We start from the raw sequence: 15,770 nt of genomic DNA on the forward strand, positions 1-15,770 counted from the left end.
AGTTATATTCTCCCATCCAGAGGATAGAGATGATCTATGCCTGCACGCCAAGTTCCTCTACCCAATAGACTGATAATAAGTACGCAGATGTTTGTTGGGGGTTGTGTGTGGGAGTGTGAATTAATCTGTGTGCATTCAAACAACCGTATTTCTCTGTCAGGGTTATTAATGGCTTGGAGGTTCGGTGGACCATAAGAAGTAGAAGAAAAGTTGGCAAGTTTCGGTCAAACAAGTCTGAAAGGAAAGCCAGGGACTTATACATCCTTTGTTGGTCCTGAAAGAACATGTGTATTAGCAAGCATAAGTAAACCTAATGGTAGATTCTGGTACCAGTGTAAGAATGGTGATCCAGGAACAAGTTGTATTTGGGTAAATTACATTAAGCCCAGGGTCAAAAAGTTGGGAAAAGGCGATGTTTGCCACTGTGTGGCATCCCCTCTCTTTTTTATAAAAGTCGGCAAACGTCTGGGGACTGAGGAGACAAGTTGCTCAAGATTAGGAATAGGAATGATGTCCCATTCTTGTCTAATACAGGCTTCTAGTTGCTCACCTGTCTTAGGTCTTCTTTGTCGCATCTTCCTCTTGATGCCCCAATTATTTCTATGGGTGAAAGTTCTGGACTGCAGGCTGGCCATTTCAGTACCCGGATCCTTCCTCTTTGCAGCCATGATGTTGTAATTGATGCAGTATGTGGTCTGGCATTGTCATGTTGGAAAATGCAAGGTCTTCCCTGAAAGAGACGACATCTGGATGGAAGCATATGTTGTTGTAGAACTTGGACATCTCTTTCAGCATTGATGGTGCCTTTCCAGATGTGTAAGCTGCCAATGCCACACGCACTCATGCAACCCCATACCATTAGAGATGCAGGCTTCTGAACTGAGCGCTGATTACAACTTTGGTTGTCCTTGTCCTCTTTAGTCCAGATGAAATGGTGTCCCAGTTTTCCAAAAAGAACTTCAAATTTTGATTCCTCTGACCACAGAACAGTTGTCCACTTTGCCACAGTCCATTTTAAATGAGCCTTGGACCAGAGAAAACGCCTGCACTTCTGGATCATGTTAAGATATGGCTTCTATAGAGTTGAACTCCTATAGAGATTTAGCCGGCAACGGTGAATGGCACGGTGGATTGTGTTCACTGACAGTGTTTTCTGGAAGTATTTCTGGGCCCATGTTGTGATTTCCATTACAGTAGCATTCCTGTATGTGATGTAGTGCCGTCTAAGGGCCCGAAGATCACAGGCATCCAGTATGCTTTTCCGGCCTTGACAGAGATTGTTCCAGATGCTCTGAATCTTTGGATGATATAATGCACAGTAGATGATGAACTTCAAACTCTTTGCAATTTTTCTCTGAGAAACTCCTTTCTGATATTACTCCACTATTTTTTGCCACAGCATTGGGGCACTTGGTGATACTCTGCCCATCTTGACTTCTGAGAGACACTGCCACTCTGAGAGGCTCTATTTATACCCAATCATGTTGCCAATTGACCTAATAAGTTGCGAATTGTTCCTCCAGCTGTTCCTTATACAGTATGTACATTTATTTTTTCCGGCCTTTTTTTGGAATGTGTAGCTCTAATGAAAACCAAAATGAGCCAATATTTGGCATGACAATTCAAAATTTCTCACTTTCAACATATATTCTGTTGTGAATAAAATATAAGTTTATGAGATTTGTAAAGTATTCCATTCCTTTTTTACTCACAATTTGTACAGTCCCAACTTTTTTTGGAATCGGGTTTGTAATAACACTGTTAAATGTTTTCACACTATGTATTATAATGTTTGAGACTTTGTAGTTGTCTCCCTTAGTGAAGCATGAAAAGTCAACAGCTCTGTGGCTCATCAGTTACAGTACTTGCAGCCAAAATCACAGGCGATGACATGGGTCACCAAATGCTCCTCCTGGAGCTGGTCCCAGACATCTGGCCATCACCTTTCTTCAACAGCAAGCTAGTCTTTCTCAGGCTAATTCTGTTCAAAATGCTTACAAAAAGGTGCTATGGCAGAAAAGTTATCTGGCACCACAGGTAGGAAAACTTCACAGCTCAGTGAATTTTTTTGTCAGCTCCGGTGGTTAGGGCTTAGGTTGGGCAATCCACGGTATTGATCCGTTAATTCATCTACTTGGTACGGAAAAGGCAGGGTCAGCCTTTGAGTGCCCATTGCTCTGTCAGAACACAGGCACTATCAAAGGTCTCCTTTTGTTTTTTAACTGTTTTCTTAAGGAAAATCGATGGAGTCATTGAGTCATGATTCATGCCTTGACAAGCTCTTAATCTCTCATGTATTGCATTTCACATCTCTTTCTCCTCTCTGCAAAGCCTGACCGCTAATATCCCTGATCATTTCCATAATAAGAAAGCTGGCAAAAGAGGATTTCTGTGTATGTGGTGTAGTGTCCTGCTATAACTTGATTTATGTGTGAAATACACATTCATAGGATCCATTAAAAAATGTGAGAGCGGAAATCATAATCCATTAAGCGGCACCAGGGGGTAATCATTAAACTGACTAAGACTGGCCTGATGCCTCATTAGTTTTGCTGGACACTCTGCGGCTTGAATGATGGGTAAAAGCATGATTAGCCATTGTTTCACATATTTCTCAGTAGCTGGATTATCTCTATGTGTTGTAGGATCCAAAGCGTAGCATTAGCCGTTTGAAAGGTTTGAAAGAAAGGCCATAGTGGGATGTATTTTTGAATAATTTCAAATCTAATCTACATTTACAAAGCTTTGCTTTGAAATTATGTGTTACCGCAAACATATGGCTCACAAAACTTGTTTTATGGTTCTCAGGGTTAATCCTGGATCCCGGTAATCATGGTAGACGATGCAGAACCACACAGGACCAGCTTTTTTACACCCAGACTCCGCTGCTATAAAGCGCCTAGTTCATACGGCTAAATAGAGGAAGTTTCACTTGAGGAACTTATGGTCTCACTTTCTAGACATGTACAAAATCACTTTCTTATCTTTCCCCTGAGCACACAAGAGAAATCCCCAGTGCCTGAGAAGGTCAAAATATGATATTTTAACCTTCTTTCCTTCATCACATCCCAGCCATTCTCTGAGACCAAATTAAACCCATCTGGGAGATTCGGTCCACACAAGACAAGGGAATTAGTTCTCTAAGTTTCTCTTATCTTACTTCCTCCACCGCTTGCCTTGCACGCTCTGTTTCTTCTTTAGTAATGAATGTCTACCCAATTTAGGTCCTTGTCCCTCTTGGGAAATAAATACTCCTCAGCAATTTCAATAAAGGAAACTGAGAATCCCCAAGTTGACCTCCAAGTCAAATGCCGTGACTTTGGTCTGTTAATACTGTGCTGGTGTACTAGTATTGTTTTGATTAGGGATGCACCGAGACCACTTTTTCAAGAACGAGTCCAGTACTCTTTCTTTTATTTTTGGTTCTTACTGATACCTGTATTTTCATTGCATTTTTAAAAGTATTGGGAACAGATTCGAAACCAAAAGAATATGAATCATGTTAGCTGGTTTCATTTAGCAAACAGATATTTCCTTCAGTTATTTTCATACTTAATTATGCCAATTTAAATGTATTGTACAAGCTTGTATTACTTTTACTGCTTATTTTATTGCTAAATGTTATTTCATCTTTAATTTAATAGCACAAAAGAGCTTCTCCATTGCAGCAGCACAGTATTGTAATAAAAAAATATTTTCTGTAATAATATAGGGAACCACTCATTATACAGAAATCATGCAACAGCGATGAACATATTTTCTGAAATATAAATCTAATTTTTTATAATCTGAAACGTGCATTGACTTCAGAAATGTGTTGCGATTCCAAAGTGAGAAAAACATTCACAGTGCATGTACCAATTGCATTGGTACAGAATGTCAGAGACACATATAGCCAAGCGCATTTCACACAGGCTGTGAATTAATTGCATACATGTACTTCATAGACCTTCATAAACCTCTGTTGTTCTGTTGTCTGTCTCTTCGTCTGGATGCAGCACTGTTCACATGCTGTGTGGTATCAGCTTTTGGTATCTGAAAATTTTAATGAGTATGAGTACGAATACAGGAGCACAGTATCTGCTCTAGTGCATTCCTAGTTTTAATGTTTAAAACTGACAGTGTTTTCTCTTGTTTCCTTTCATAGCGGCTCCTAAAGGCCCCAAGCTTTCAATAACACCTGCCAGGGCAAAGGTAGGGGATACGGTTCGCATCACCGTCCAAGGTTTCCAGGTAGGATCTCCGGTGGTAAGTCCATGGGGGTTATGAAACCAGGGCCAAGTTCAGTTTTGGATAGGAGGAGGTTTGTCCCACATGTGCAGTTAAGCCTGTGTGATATACGGCTATAGTGACCATTCTTACAGAGTGTGCAATACAACACGTGTATCTGTCAGCTTCTGACCTGGTACTGCTATCCATGAGCTATCAATCCAAATGGTTCAGCCTGTCCAAGGAGGGGTGCACTGCATCTGACAAAATCAAACCATTCAATCATGTAAGTTGCTATGAAATCAAAATCGAGGGTTTTCAAAGTCCTTCAAAGGTCATGAGAAAAAAACTTTGAAAATGATCTATTGAAAAGCACTTAGGGCTACAACTCAAAAAACAAAAAAAAAGAACAAGAAAAGAAAAAGACCTTGAGCACTCAAGGATATTAGGATGTACTAGACGTATATCGGGGGTGAGATAAGATAAGAGTTCAATCAAATTGCATTTGTAAATGGTCTACAGACACTCAGACTGAGCAGCAAAAATGCTCTTTGGATGAAAAACCATTTAAGCTGCGATTATTTTCCCCCCGATTGATTTCTCTATTGTTGGCACTCTATATTTCAGTGTCATTTCCATGAACACAGAACAAATGAAAAAATACATAAATAAATAAACAATGCGGTGTTGCATTTAATAAAATAACTGATGTTTCAGAACATGAAGAAAAAAAAATTCCAATAAAAATATCTAAATAATATGTAAAAACAACCTCGAAACTATGTACAATTTCTAGTTTATTTTTCTTTCCTTGTTGGCAAATAGTGTTTGTCTTTTTTTAAGCATAAAATCTGACTGAACTGTTACATTTGTGTTTAATAAGAAAAAAAAAATATCTGTTACGATAAGTAAAAAAAACTAATTTGTATAACTTAAGAAACAGTACACTTAAACTGACCTAGAAGATAATTTTAATCAATTATATGCTTTAACAAGAACTATTCCCAGAAATAAGGCAAGTTGATTTATTATGCTAACATTAGGCTTCTCTTTGCTAATGCTAAACTCTTCTTATTTGTGTTTGTGTTCTGTTTGGTATTCTCACCAGAAGGCATAAGAGCGTCTGATTAAAAAACAAATCAGCTGTTTGTTGATGTATTTCACTGCAGCTTTCAGGGATTTTGCTGCTTTCGTTTGTTCTTGTCAGACTAGCTAGCAAAACAGGTGCGAGCACAGAGCTAGCTAGGAGCGATTTACTGTCAACTACGGCAAATTTATACTTGCTTCAATAGTCCGTCGGCTCCACAGGCCTAGAGAAGCAGGAAGATTGTCTCAGTGTAACTATCACCGTCTGCCAAGAGCTAAAAAAAAAAAAAAAAAATCTTCTCCAGCAGATAAACACAGAACAGTTTAGTGGTGATCTGCCCAATCTTTGTGACAGGACTGACTCAGAGATGTGTCTAGCCAATGGCATTAAGGTGGAAAGAAATTAGACCCGATATGCTATCATCACTGACTCTACTTTACGCTATTTTGTTTGTGACATGAATGTAAAATAATTTTACAGTAGTTATGTTTTATTCCTCCTGGAAATTCCAGGTATAGCTAGGTTCTTCAGACAGGCTGTTAGCTAGGCTTAAACTGGTCATTAGCTGGTCGATACTGGTCATTTGCAAATTTAGACTGGTTATTTGCAGGTTAGCACTTGTCATTACCTGGTACAAGCTTGTAGACCATTTAGATTGGCAACAATTTCTGTCTAAACTCATTAGTGACAGATTAGACCAGCTAATAACTGGCCTGGTCTGATTCAGACCAGCTAGAACCCATGTTTCAAAGCATAGCTACCATCTAAAAATGGATTTTCCATTAAGTATGCCCTATTATTTTGGGTTTTTGGATTGCTAAAGCACTACAATTGAGTTACCTTAGTAGGGAAGGGAGTTGGTTGGTGCATGGGCAGTTTGTCTGGCAGATATGTGTGTTTATTCCACCCACATTTTGCCTATTTGAAGTACACCTTTAAATAATAGAGGAATGGTCACCATAAACAGGCTTGACGGGGGACATAAATCCAGTTTGGATCTTAATATTTAAACAAAAGATTTCAGAGGATTTTAAAGCCAATGGAGATTTGTTTGGAAGAATGTCTCCCTTATCCTTAGCTGCTCCAAGGCCTTGGGTTTCACAAGTAGATAAGATAAATGTTAGCACAGAAAATCAAATACTACCCTGATATTCAAACAATACCAAAAAACAGACTCAATATCCCCTTTGGTTTACTCAGACTCTAGTTAAAACACCAACAAATGGGGTCACATTGGAGTCTCTTTCCTTTCTAATTTAACATTTGTATTTGTATGGAGTACAGCGCTGCTCTCCAAGAGGATGCCTTACTGCCATTTCATGACTTTAACCATGCGAGTGCCATGGGGGATATTTTTTTCTGGATCTGACCTGATTCCACCAGCAAGTGCAAACTCATTTCACTGCTGTCATGGTGTGAATGTGGAAGTCCAGTTACACACAGCCAAGCCACACTCTCCAATGTGCCGTTATCAGAGGTCACCCAGACAAGCCACATGATTTTGTGAAGTTAGATGGATTGTGCCAGCCAGTCACTTATCACACCTAGAACATGGGTAGATTGGTTTGATCGGCAGGGGAAAGATATCTTCTCCCATGCCCGGAAACAGGATCTACAATAAATCGGGATGTAGCCTTGGCTCAGGCATTTAGTTTTTGGGGGATTTATCACACATGTCCTCTTGTGTAGAATCAGATGATCTTATACTGAGCTTCACAAGTATTATAAGGCAAGGACTTTTTTAAATAGACATGAAATTATGTATTGTGTTAGTGGTTTTCCAGGCATAGTTGCAGACAATGCTACACCATGGTAAATAAGCATATAAGAATACTTGATATTCTTTTGCCTCTTGTGGACTACGTGTTTGTTGTGTTTTTTTTTTTCATTGTCCCCAAAGGCCATCAAACCCCTTATATTCCTCTTCCTGGAAAAGTCTATAAAAAGAAATGCTTTAATTGTCTCCATATAATATTGTATTGGATATTTTCTGTCCTTTCTCCAAAACGGAAAGGTATTGAGTATTGATTTATTGTTTTTGTTTTTTATTTATAAGATTTATTTTAAAATGGGTTTATATTATTAATAATATAACATGTTTCTTAATGACTTACCGTGCCTTTTATAGCATTAACAAGATGAGCCATTGAATTCATTTTGAAAATGATGACTGATGAATGTATTTTTAATCCAGTGTCTATATATTAGTATTGATTATGATATAATTAGTATTGACCAAGTTCAGAGGCTGTCATATGTGGGTCAACTTACTATGTTGGGTATTTTCAATTTCAACAGTTTCAATATTAAAAAATAATTTTCGTATTGATTCAGTGGATTTATTGGAACCAAACTCTTCAAATATTTTTATAGCCTACCGTAGGATAAATCATGCACAATTTATGATCCAATAAATTGAAAAAACGTAATCAAATATAAGTTAATAACTGATTTAGTACCTACACATTGTACATCACTTTCTGTATCTTTGGCTTCAGTCTGATTTTTTTTTTATCCTTTTCCCGCTAATGTACACATTCTTGTGTACTAAACACACTCGTACACACTACTTCCAGAATGAGGTGTTTCCTGAGCCTCTGTTCACCTGGACACGGGTAGGCAGCAGATTGCTCGACGACAGTGCTGAGAGAGATGGGAAGGAACTGGTGTTAGAGCGAGTGCCTGCAGAACTCAATGGCTCCATGTACCGCTGCACAGCCCAGAATCCACTGGGCTCTACTGACACACACATACGCCTCATTGTTTTCGGTGAGTAGCTGTACCGGTAACTGCCATTTCTATCTGAAATGTAGTAATTAAATGCCTTTGTTTATTGAATTCTGTTTCTCATTGTGTTATTGTATTCTATTGAAGTTGTTTTTTGTCAATATCTTTAAATCAGTATTTTGTCAATCTTAGTGGAGTTTACTCCGAATTTAGTCAACAAAAATGACGTTATTTCATAAGTGCAAAATAAAACCTGATATTACCTATAAAGACATTTATTAAAACTAACCAGGAAAGGCAAATTATTCTGGAAATTTGCGACATTAAAGATAGATGGATTCATTAAGACATGACCGTCAAATCTGCAGTACCTTTGTAATTTTTGGGTCACAAGATGTCTTTCCTTAATGGATATTGTGTTTTGTTAGCACAAATATGAAATCTTCTACACCTTTTAAAAGAAAAATTGCCTTTTTGCGTTTGATTGTGTGACCGTTTCATTCCCCTGTGGTTTTGTCTAGCCATGCTTTGCTGCTGAAACTGATGCTGTGCCCACTAAGTCTTGGCTTTGTTTTCATTGACGTTAGAAAGGGATTGTTTGCTGACGCTGTTGCGTGTGTGTGTGTGTTTCGTTGCCCCTGGACTAATTTCCCCCCTGAGCTTTCGTGGCTGTCAGGGTTTATGAGAGATCTGCCTATAGCGTGAGCCTAGATCTAATCAAAGATGTGTTTTGGAAGATGAAGGACAGTCGGCTGCTCCTCTGTATAATCTGAATGACAGCCAAGACTGGGGACAAAAAGCTGAATACGGTCCACAATTAGGCGTGTATAACTCCAACCTGGCATGTAAAAGCATTAAAAAAAACCTGATTGCTGATTATTTAACAATACCCCACATTAGCTATTCTTATTGTAATTTCAAATGCTAGTCTAGCGGAACTTATTTCTCTTATTTCTATCATCTGATTAACCAGCAGTCGGAGATAAAAGATTTAACGTTAATATAAAAATTGTATATGTCCTCTTTACTCTACAATGTTTTTCATTCTGTAAGAAAATTAACGTGTGCCGTGAGTAAGAGTGAGTTACAGTCTGGAAGGTACACCTGACGAGATGAAGTGTGATGTGGCACACCAGACACTTCATGTCCTTGAGTTCAAAGCTACAATAAATGTTCTTTACAGTATGATTAAACCAAGAAAATGAAGTAGTAGCATATTAAATTTGGGGGTGACACCAGGGGTGGTCAACCAGAATGTCCATGGTGTCCAGTTTAACTAAAGTTGAATATTTGCCTAAACTTTGTTTTTTGATTTTTTTACACAAAGTTGAATTTAATTTCTGAGAAAATAACTAGACTTCACTCAGTGAATTAAATAATCCATTAACATAATACAATGAATTGCAACTAAAGCTTTCAAACTTGGATTCAAAAAAGAATGCAAAAGTACCTTTAATGCATCATTAAAGTGGCCCATAATGTTGTACATCCTGTATATCATTCAATAATTTCTTTTTGAGTGAACTGTCAACCACTGCAATGAGCAAATTAAATTCAAGATTGTATGCTGGCTTTGTAAACTGAATAAAACGAGCCTCAAAAGAAAATGATTTAAATGTGCAGGTGGATGTCAAGATTTTCAGTGAATAGCTATTTAATTGATCAGTGTTTATGGGTGAGTTGTATGGACCATTATGCTATAAACTAAGGACAAGCAGTCCATCAGTGCTATTCTTCAGGCCTATTCTTCTTACCATCTACAAACTGTTGGGCGGAGTACAGGAGGCCATTTGGTGAAAGTGTTTTTTGTGGGGGAGGACGACGACTCAGGAATGGTGCATGTGGAGGAGCGTTAATGTCTATTTAACAGCATAGTGCGGCCCGCATCATCATACATCTCATTCAAAACATCCTTGTGCTTTTGGGTCTCAACACGGGTGGCACAGAGAGGAGAATAGTGATTAAGAGCATTTGAACTGGGTTACTATTGACCGGTTTCAATAGCCATTCATTAGAGCCCATCAGCTGTATTAAAGAACAAAGATGAGCATTTAGGAGAAAGGAAGCTTGCAGTGTCAGATCTTGTTAATAGATTTTTGCTTCAACAGTATCAGTCGAGGGGGCGGTTGAGTATTCTTGAAAAAGATTTGGGGATTTTTTTTGAGTTTGCTCATCTGAGCGTTCATAGAGAGCTCAAAGTTCAAAAGGTTCCCGTCTTTGGCAGATTTAACATTGAAGCCTGCCAAAAATAGGAGTGAACTTATGAACTTTGGCTGCTAATAGCTCTTTGGTGGAATTCTAGTCTTGTCTCTAACAGACTCGTGATTTTCATCCTTCATTAGACCAAAAACCTATGATGGTTATCTCTTGTATTATATATGAATACACTCTTCTCTCTCCCTCTCCATCTCTTAATCTTCAACTCCCCCTCCTCTTCTCTGTTCTGCAGAAAACCCGATGAAAAACACACAGAATCCGAACAGTAAGTATTTGAACGCCTCTGATTAGATTCCTTGACTGTGTGAGCTTTTTGCAGCTTCTTGTTTGAGATGTCTAATTGATGTATTAACAATTACAAGAGAGCCGTTCCCAGTGTTTTCCTCTTACGGGTGCTATAATTGCACAACTGAAGTTTTTAAAAATGACAGAGATGCATCAAAGGTCGGAATACTCTCCCAAAATGCATTGCACTCAAAATGTTCTTCCATTTCAAGAATGACACATGAACCAAAAGCTATATCTCACTAACTGAATATTTGCCCAGACATTAAAACCTATATATTTTTTGGGGTGGGAGAAAATTGGATTAAATAAATGTATTTATTGCTGAGATAATCACTTGTTGAAATAAATAAGCAACAAACAAGCAATAAGTACAACATACAGCATAGGTCATGTGACAACTCTATTGCATACTTCCTCTAGTGTCACCTTGACTGATTATTTTTCAAAACTTAAGCCCGTTTTATGCCAAATTGGATGCCAAATTATCATATTAATTTCCAAGATGATAACTAGACTACATTGATAGAATTACATATTCTATAAAATATACTATATATAAATGCAGTGCAATGTGTGGAACTGGTCTCTTGTAATACTATGTGTTTCAAAAGCATGCCAAATTGCCAAATTGTAGTTTGATAAATTACTACATACTGTGTTTTTATTGTTTTTGGTCTCCGCCCGTCCTCTCCTTCTTTTGAAGAGGCCTTGTGCCTTCCGAGGGCTTGCTGCTTTCACCATTTAAAACTAGAAGTGAGCCATCACTTACCAATGCACCAGCACATTCACAGCAAATGTTATTCAGTGATAGATTAAAGTTGTTTTATACATTCAGTGCTGGCATATTTACAATTTCTTAGAGACTCATATGTAACGCCGCCTTCACACTGGCAGTTTAAAAATCAGCTACCAAACCGGTTACGAAACGACCGGAAGTCATTCATTTCCTATGGAGATTCGCAGACCGCATGCGAATGGCTACGAACCGGGTCCGAACGAGTGCAGTGCGGAAAAAATCGTGTCCGTTGGTCATACGGATGCGTTCAAAAAATTGAACTCTTGCGAAAGGCTACGGACGGTTCCTATCCGACAATTCCAGTGGAAGTTGGTGTTGCTATGGTACTGATAAACAAACCTGAATTCATAACTTTTAATAAAATAAGTAATGATTTTATAACGATAAGTTGTCATGTCATTTTTTTATTTTCATGATTTTCTAACATTATAAGGGCAGTTAATACAATTAAAATGAATAAATAAATATCGTGCCCCCCGCTCTCGGACACACTCGGTCTCTCTCGCTCGAGTGCAGGGTTGTTGCAGCCCTATATACCACTATATCACATTTAGCTGACCTGACATGCACATTCAGATACAGACAATATCAATCGTTCTAATCTCTCCGCCATTTTTGTTCTCCTCGCTTCCGAAGCTTTTCAGCGGTGTAGTACGACGTCCACTGGGGGAGTATTGTGTATTATGGAGCTGATTTCAACTGCCAGTGTGAAGGCGGCGTAAAGATGAAGAACTGTCAGGCAGAAGGGTGGAAGGAATCCTCTGCCTTTTTTTATTTCTTATGTTTTTCTGTTATTCCTTTTTTTAATTATCTCTCTTTCGCCTAACCCAAAAACCCTCACCGCATCTCTTTCCTGTGTACCACCGCATCTACGGATGTAAATTTGAATATGCAAATGAGGTAGGGCAGGTGTGTGAGAGCAAGGACAGAATCAGGTCAGCGTGAGCGCTGATCTTGAGTCTAGCTTCAGATGCCCCTCGTATGCAAGTCAAATGGCTTGTAGAACAAGGCCTCGGGAGGTCACTATGTCTGACATGTGTCTGAATCTCAAACACCCTCTCGAAAATAACACCCTAAAGACTTTAGTGCTCACAGATGGCCTAAAGTCTATAATTCTCCTGCTGGACTCTTTAGTTTAAAAAGGCTGGTTATGTTCAGAATGCCAAACAACTATAGAACTCTACATAGATATTTTTTAATATTTAATTTCAAATTAATTTGCCAAAATATACAGTACAGTGTACATCCCGACTGCAATGCGTGAAATACTGTACGCCACGCTGCAATTTGTTTTCTCCTTTACGATTTTCAGTACAAAGTGATATAACTGATTTAAAAATGTTTTTACACAAAATTGGATATAAAAAAATATTTATCAATATAAATATATATAATATTTTATTTAAAAAAATAATTATTAATATTAGGTAATTTAAGAATTCCATGTGACAGGTCATAAGGTAATGTAATAACAGCGTAGTATACTATTTTAAATATATTTATACTACTTTTTTTGTAGACTGTATAATGTGCTGTGATATCCTTGTGTTCCATTTTGAACATTGCCACTGAGTTTTAACCATAAAAGAAAAAAAATCATATTGTGGTATAAAGTGGTACTAATGTTATATTAATTATAGCACTAACACCCATACAAGCTATAAAAGTAGAAGTAATGTTATATATTACCACTTGTTTTGTCAATGAAAATGAGAGAGATGGTAATAAAATAACTTAAGCACTGAAGAAGCATTGCTCATAATACTTACGACAGCCATCATCATTTAGTGCTTATTGAACATTGTGTAGTATGCATGAAAGTTGAGGCCTCAGTGATCCAGCAACACTGTACAGCTCGTTCAAACCTTTTAGAGTGCATTAGACGATTACAGCAAAGTACTTGAGAAAAGAAGCTCGCTCATACAGCTTTCTCGCCTACCGTACTACATTCTCTAATGCAGAAAGTAAGGAGCTCTGCTTGCTCCTTTATTAGCCAGATCATTTATGCTTGAGATATATGACCTAAAAATAAAATTTATTCAACAGTTATTTACTCACATGTTGTTTTTAATCCATGTGCACAAAAACTATGTTCCAGACAATTTACAGTAAAAAAACAGAGAACAACACAGAGAACAACAGCATACATTTCTAGATTGACATTAGTGTATGTAAATGAAGAAAGAACTATCCCTTTAAAATGAGGATATAAGAAAAACTGGATTATGACCAATATGTGACAAGCATCTTCCTGCCAAATACTAATTACTTTTATTTACTCTTTCAGATGGAGCTCATGGTTTGCACAAGCTTGGACTGATATTCCTGCCACTTATTCTCACAGTGACTGTTGAACTGACGTGAAAATCCTCGATTCAGCTGCACACAAATACGCCTCCTCTAGAGTCAGGCCCACACACACTCACACACTCACTCGCACCTACCTTGCTTTCATCTGTGGGAGAACCTGAACCCCCGGCAGGGAGCGCACCACCTTTTTTTTGTGAAACACACACACACACAAAAAGATCCAGATGGAAATGATAATATAGCTGATTAAAAAAATAAGATTAAATGAAAATAACATGCTGATTATGAGAACAATCACTTCTATATTGTCTGCCCCACCACACAGACACTCAGTGTTTTTTTTTTTTTTTTTACTTGCCTGTCAATCAACAGAGACCTGTCATTCGGAAAAGCTAAAAGGCTCTTAACAGAAATATCCTACGCTGGAGTGTGGAGAAAAGACATAAAGGAATTGTGAGTCACTGACAATGCTGACTGTCACTTCAGCTCCAACTAGCCGCCCTTGAGTTGCCTCCATTAGAATTAGGCTACTGCGTACTGGCACAAACAGGACTCAAACACGCCCCCTTTTTAAGAACCACGCCATTTGTGTTTTTTGATCTCAGTATTTTTCCATTTACTTTTCTTGAATGGCTCTCGGCTGGAATGTAACAAAACAAACAAACAAAAAAAAAGAGACAATACTAAACGTCCTGTGACATTTTATTGCGAAGAAATGGAAGATCCTCTTTTTAAGTGTATTTTGTGTACATCCCTGTAAATAATGAAAAGTATATTACAGAGAAGAAAACGAAAAAATAATTAATAGAGGTTCGGGGGTGGGGGGTGGTTGATGCAAGGGGGATATATCAGATAATGGCTTTATTGCGTGAGTCTGGTCATCCCGTACTGAAATCCAACCCAGGCTTTTAGAAAAAGGAGAAATCAGTGGCCTTTCTACGATCTGATTTCATGTGTTCAGTATCTGTGACATCCGTGTGACTGTTTTCAACCGCAGGGGAAAGACGACAAGCTTTTCTCGGGGGTTGTTGGTGCATGTAACGTCCGAAGATGATTTCCCTTCCTCATCTGTTTGTTGCATATCTGTCCTTAAGTTTTTGTCGCATATCCAGTGACCTGCATTGTGTACAGTCCTTCTCTCTAATCTAACAGTTACTGCTAGGATCATGTTATCCACCATTATGACCCCTCCATACCAAAAGGACGTTTGAGAGAAGCCAAGTGTAAACAGGGTTGTTGCATTTGTTTCATACCACCTGTATTAAAAATGGAGATGATCAACTTAAAATGACTGCTGTGTGATTGTCCTTTTGATACTAGGCATCAAAATACATGCTCTAGCAGTTTTTTTTTTTCTTCTGATACCATGTGGTGCTATAATGAAATAATAATCAATGTTGTGAGGTCTATGTCCATTTGTGAATGGTGAAAATCTCTATTACTGCGTTTCTCTGTTATATCAGGTTCAGGTTTAGTTGCAGAGGAGGGACATCACCCAGAATCATTTTTGTCTAAGGGCTCTCAGCAGGTGCATTGTGGATGACAGGACCTATTTATCAGGAAAGTACCCAAGCACATTGAAACACCCCATCAGTAATATTAACCTATATACACTAGCTAATTTTGTTAGCCTGCATTTTAAATGGTCACACTTTATTTTAAGGTCCAATCCTCGCCACCATCAAACCATTGACTGTGACTTGCCTCAATAAACTCCTAATTTGCTACTTATTATTGATTAGCAAGGTAGCTGTTTAGTTCATTTTAGATATTGGGTAGGATTAAGTATGTAGAATATTGTCATGCAGAATATGTGTTTTATAAATACTAATAAACAGCCAATATGTTAACAATAGGCATGCTAATAATTAACTAATTAATAGTGAGAATTTGTCCCTATACTGTGTTACTTTTAAATGTACCTCTATGCAGCTTGGGAGCCCATTAAAAAAAAGAATTCTGTTCTATTTTCATTCAAATATACAGAAATGTAGATACACTTTTATAATGGTATATGTGATTATGTCATATAAATATAGTGAGATACAAAGTCTTTAAACCACTAAAAATATAATAGCTAATATAAAAAAAATAATATCTTTAGTCAAAAAATCAAGTTAAACCTGAAAATAAACT

The 15,770-nt window shown here is 37.8% G+C and overlaps 1 protein-coding gene across 2 annotated transcripts in view; it reads left to right on the plus strand.

Moving 5' to 3' along the window:
* Positions 1-14,922, plus strand: part of LOC128022239 (immunoglobulin superfamily member 21) — a 194,442-nt gene extending 179,520 nt beyond the window's left edge. Inside the window, exons 7-10 of one of the 2 annotated variants that reach the window (XM_052609590.1) lie at positions 4,148-4,248; positions 7,873-8,065; positions 10,473-10,505; positions 13,612-14,922. In XM_052609590.1, coding sequence (XP_052465550.1) covers positions 4,148-4,248; positions 7,873-8,065; positions 10,473-10,505; positions 13,612-13,688 — 404 coding nt within the window. In that variant the 3' untranslated portion in view covers positions 13,689-14,922. The remainder of the gene's footprint in view (positions 1-4,147; positions 4,249-7,872; positions 8,066-10,472; positions 10,506-13,611) is intronic. The other variant, XM_052609591.1, reaches the window with a different exon arrangement.
* The last annotated feature ends 848 nt before the right edge of the window (positions 14,923-15,770 follow it).

Source organism: Carassius gibelio, chromosome A11 (assembly GCF_023724105.1).
Source record: "Carassius gibelio isolate Cgi1373 ecotype wild population from Czech Republic chromosome A11, carGib1.2-hapl.c, whole genome shotgun sequence".
Lineage (NCBI taxonomy): Eukaryota > Metazoa > Chordata > Actinopteri > Cypriniformes > Cyprinidae > Carassius > Carassius gibelio.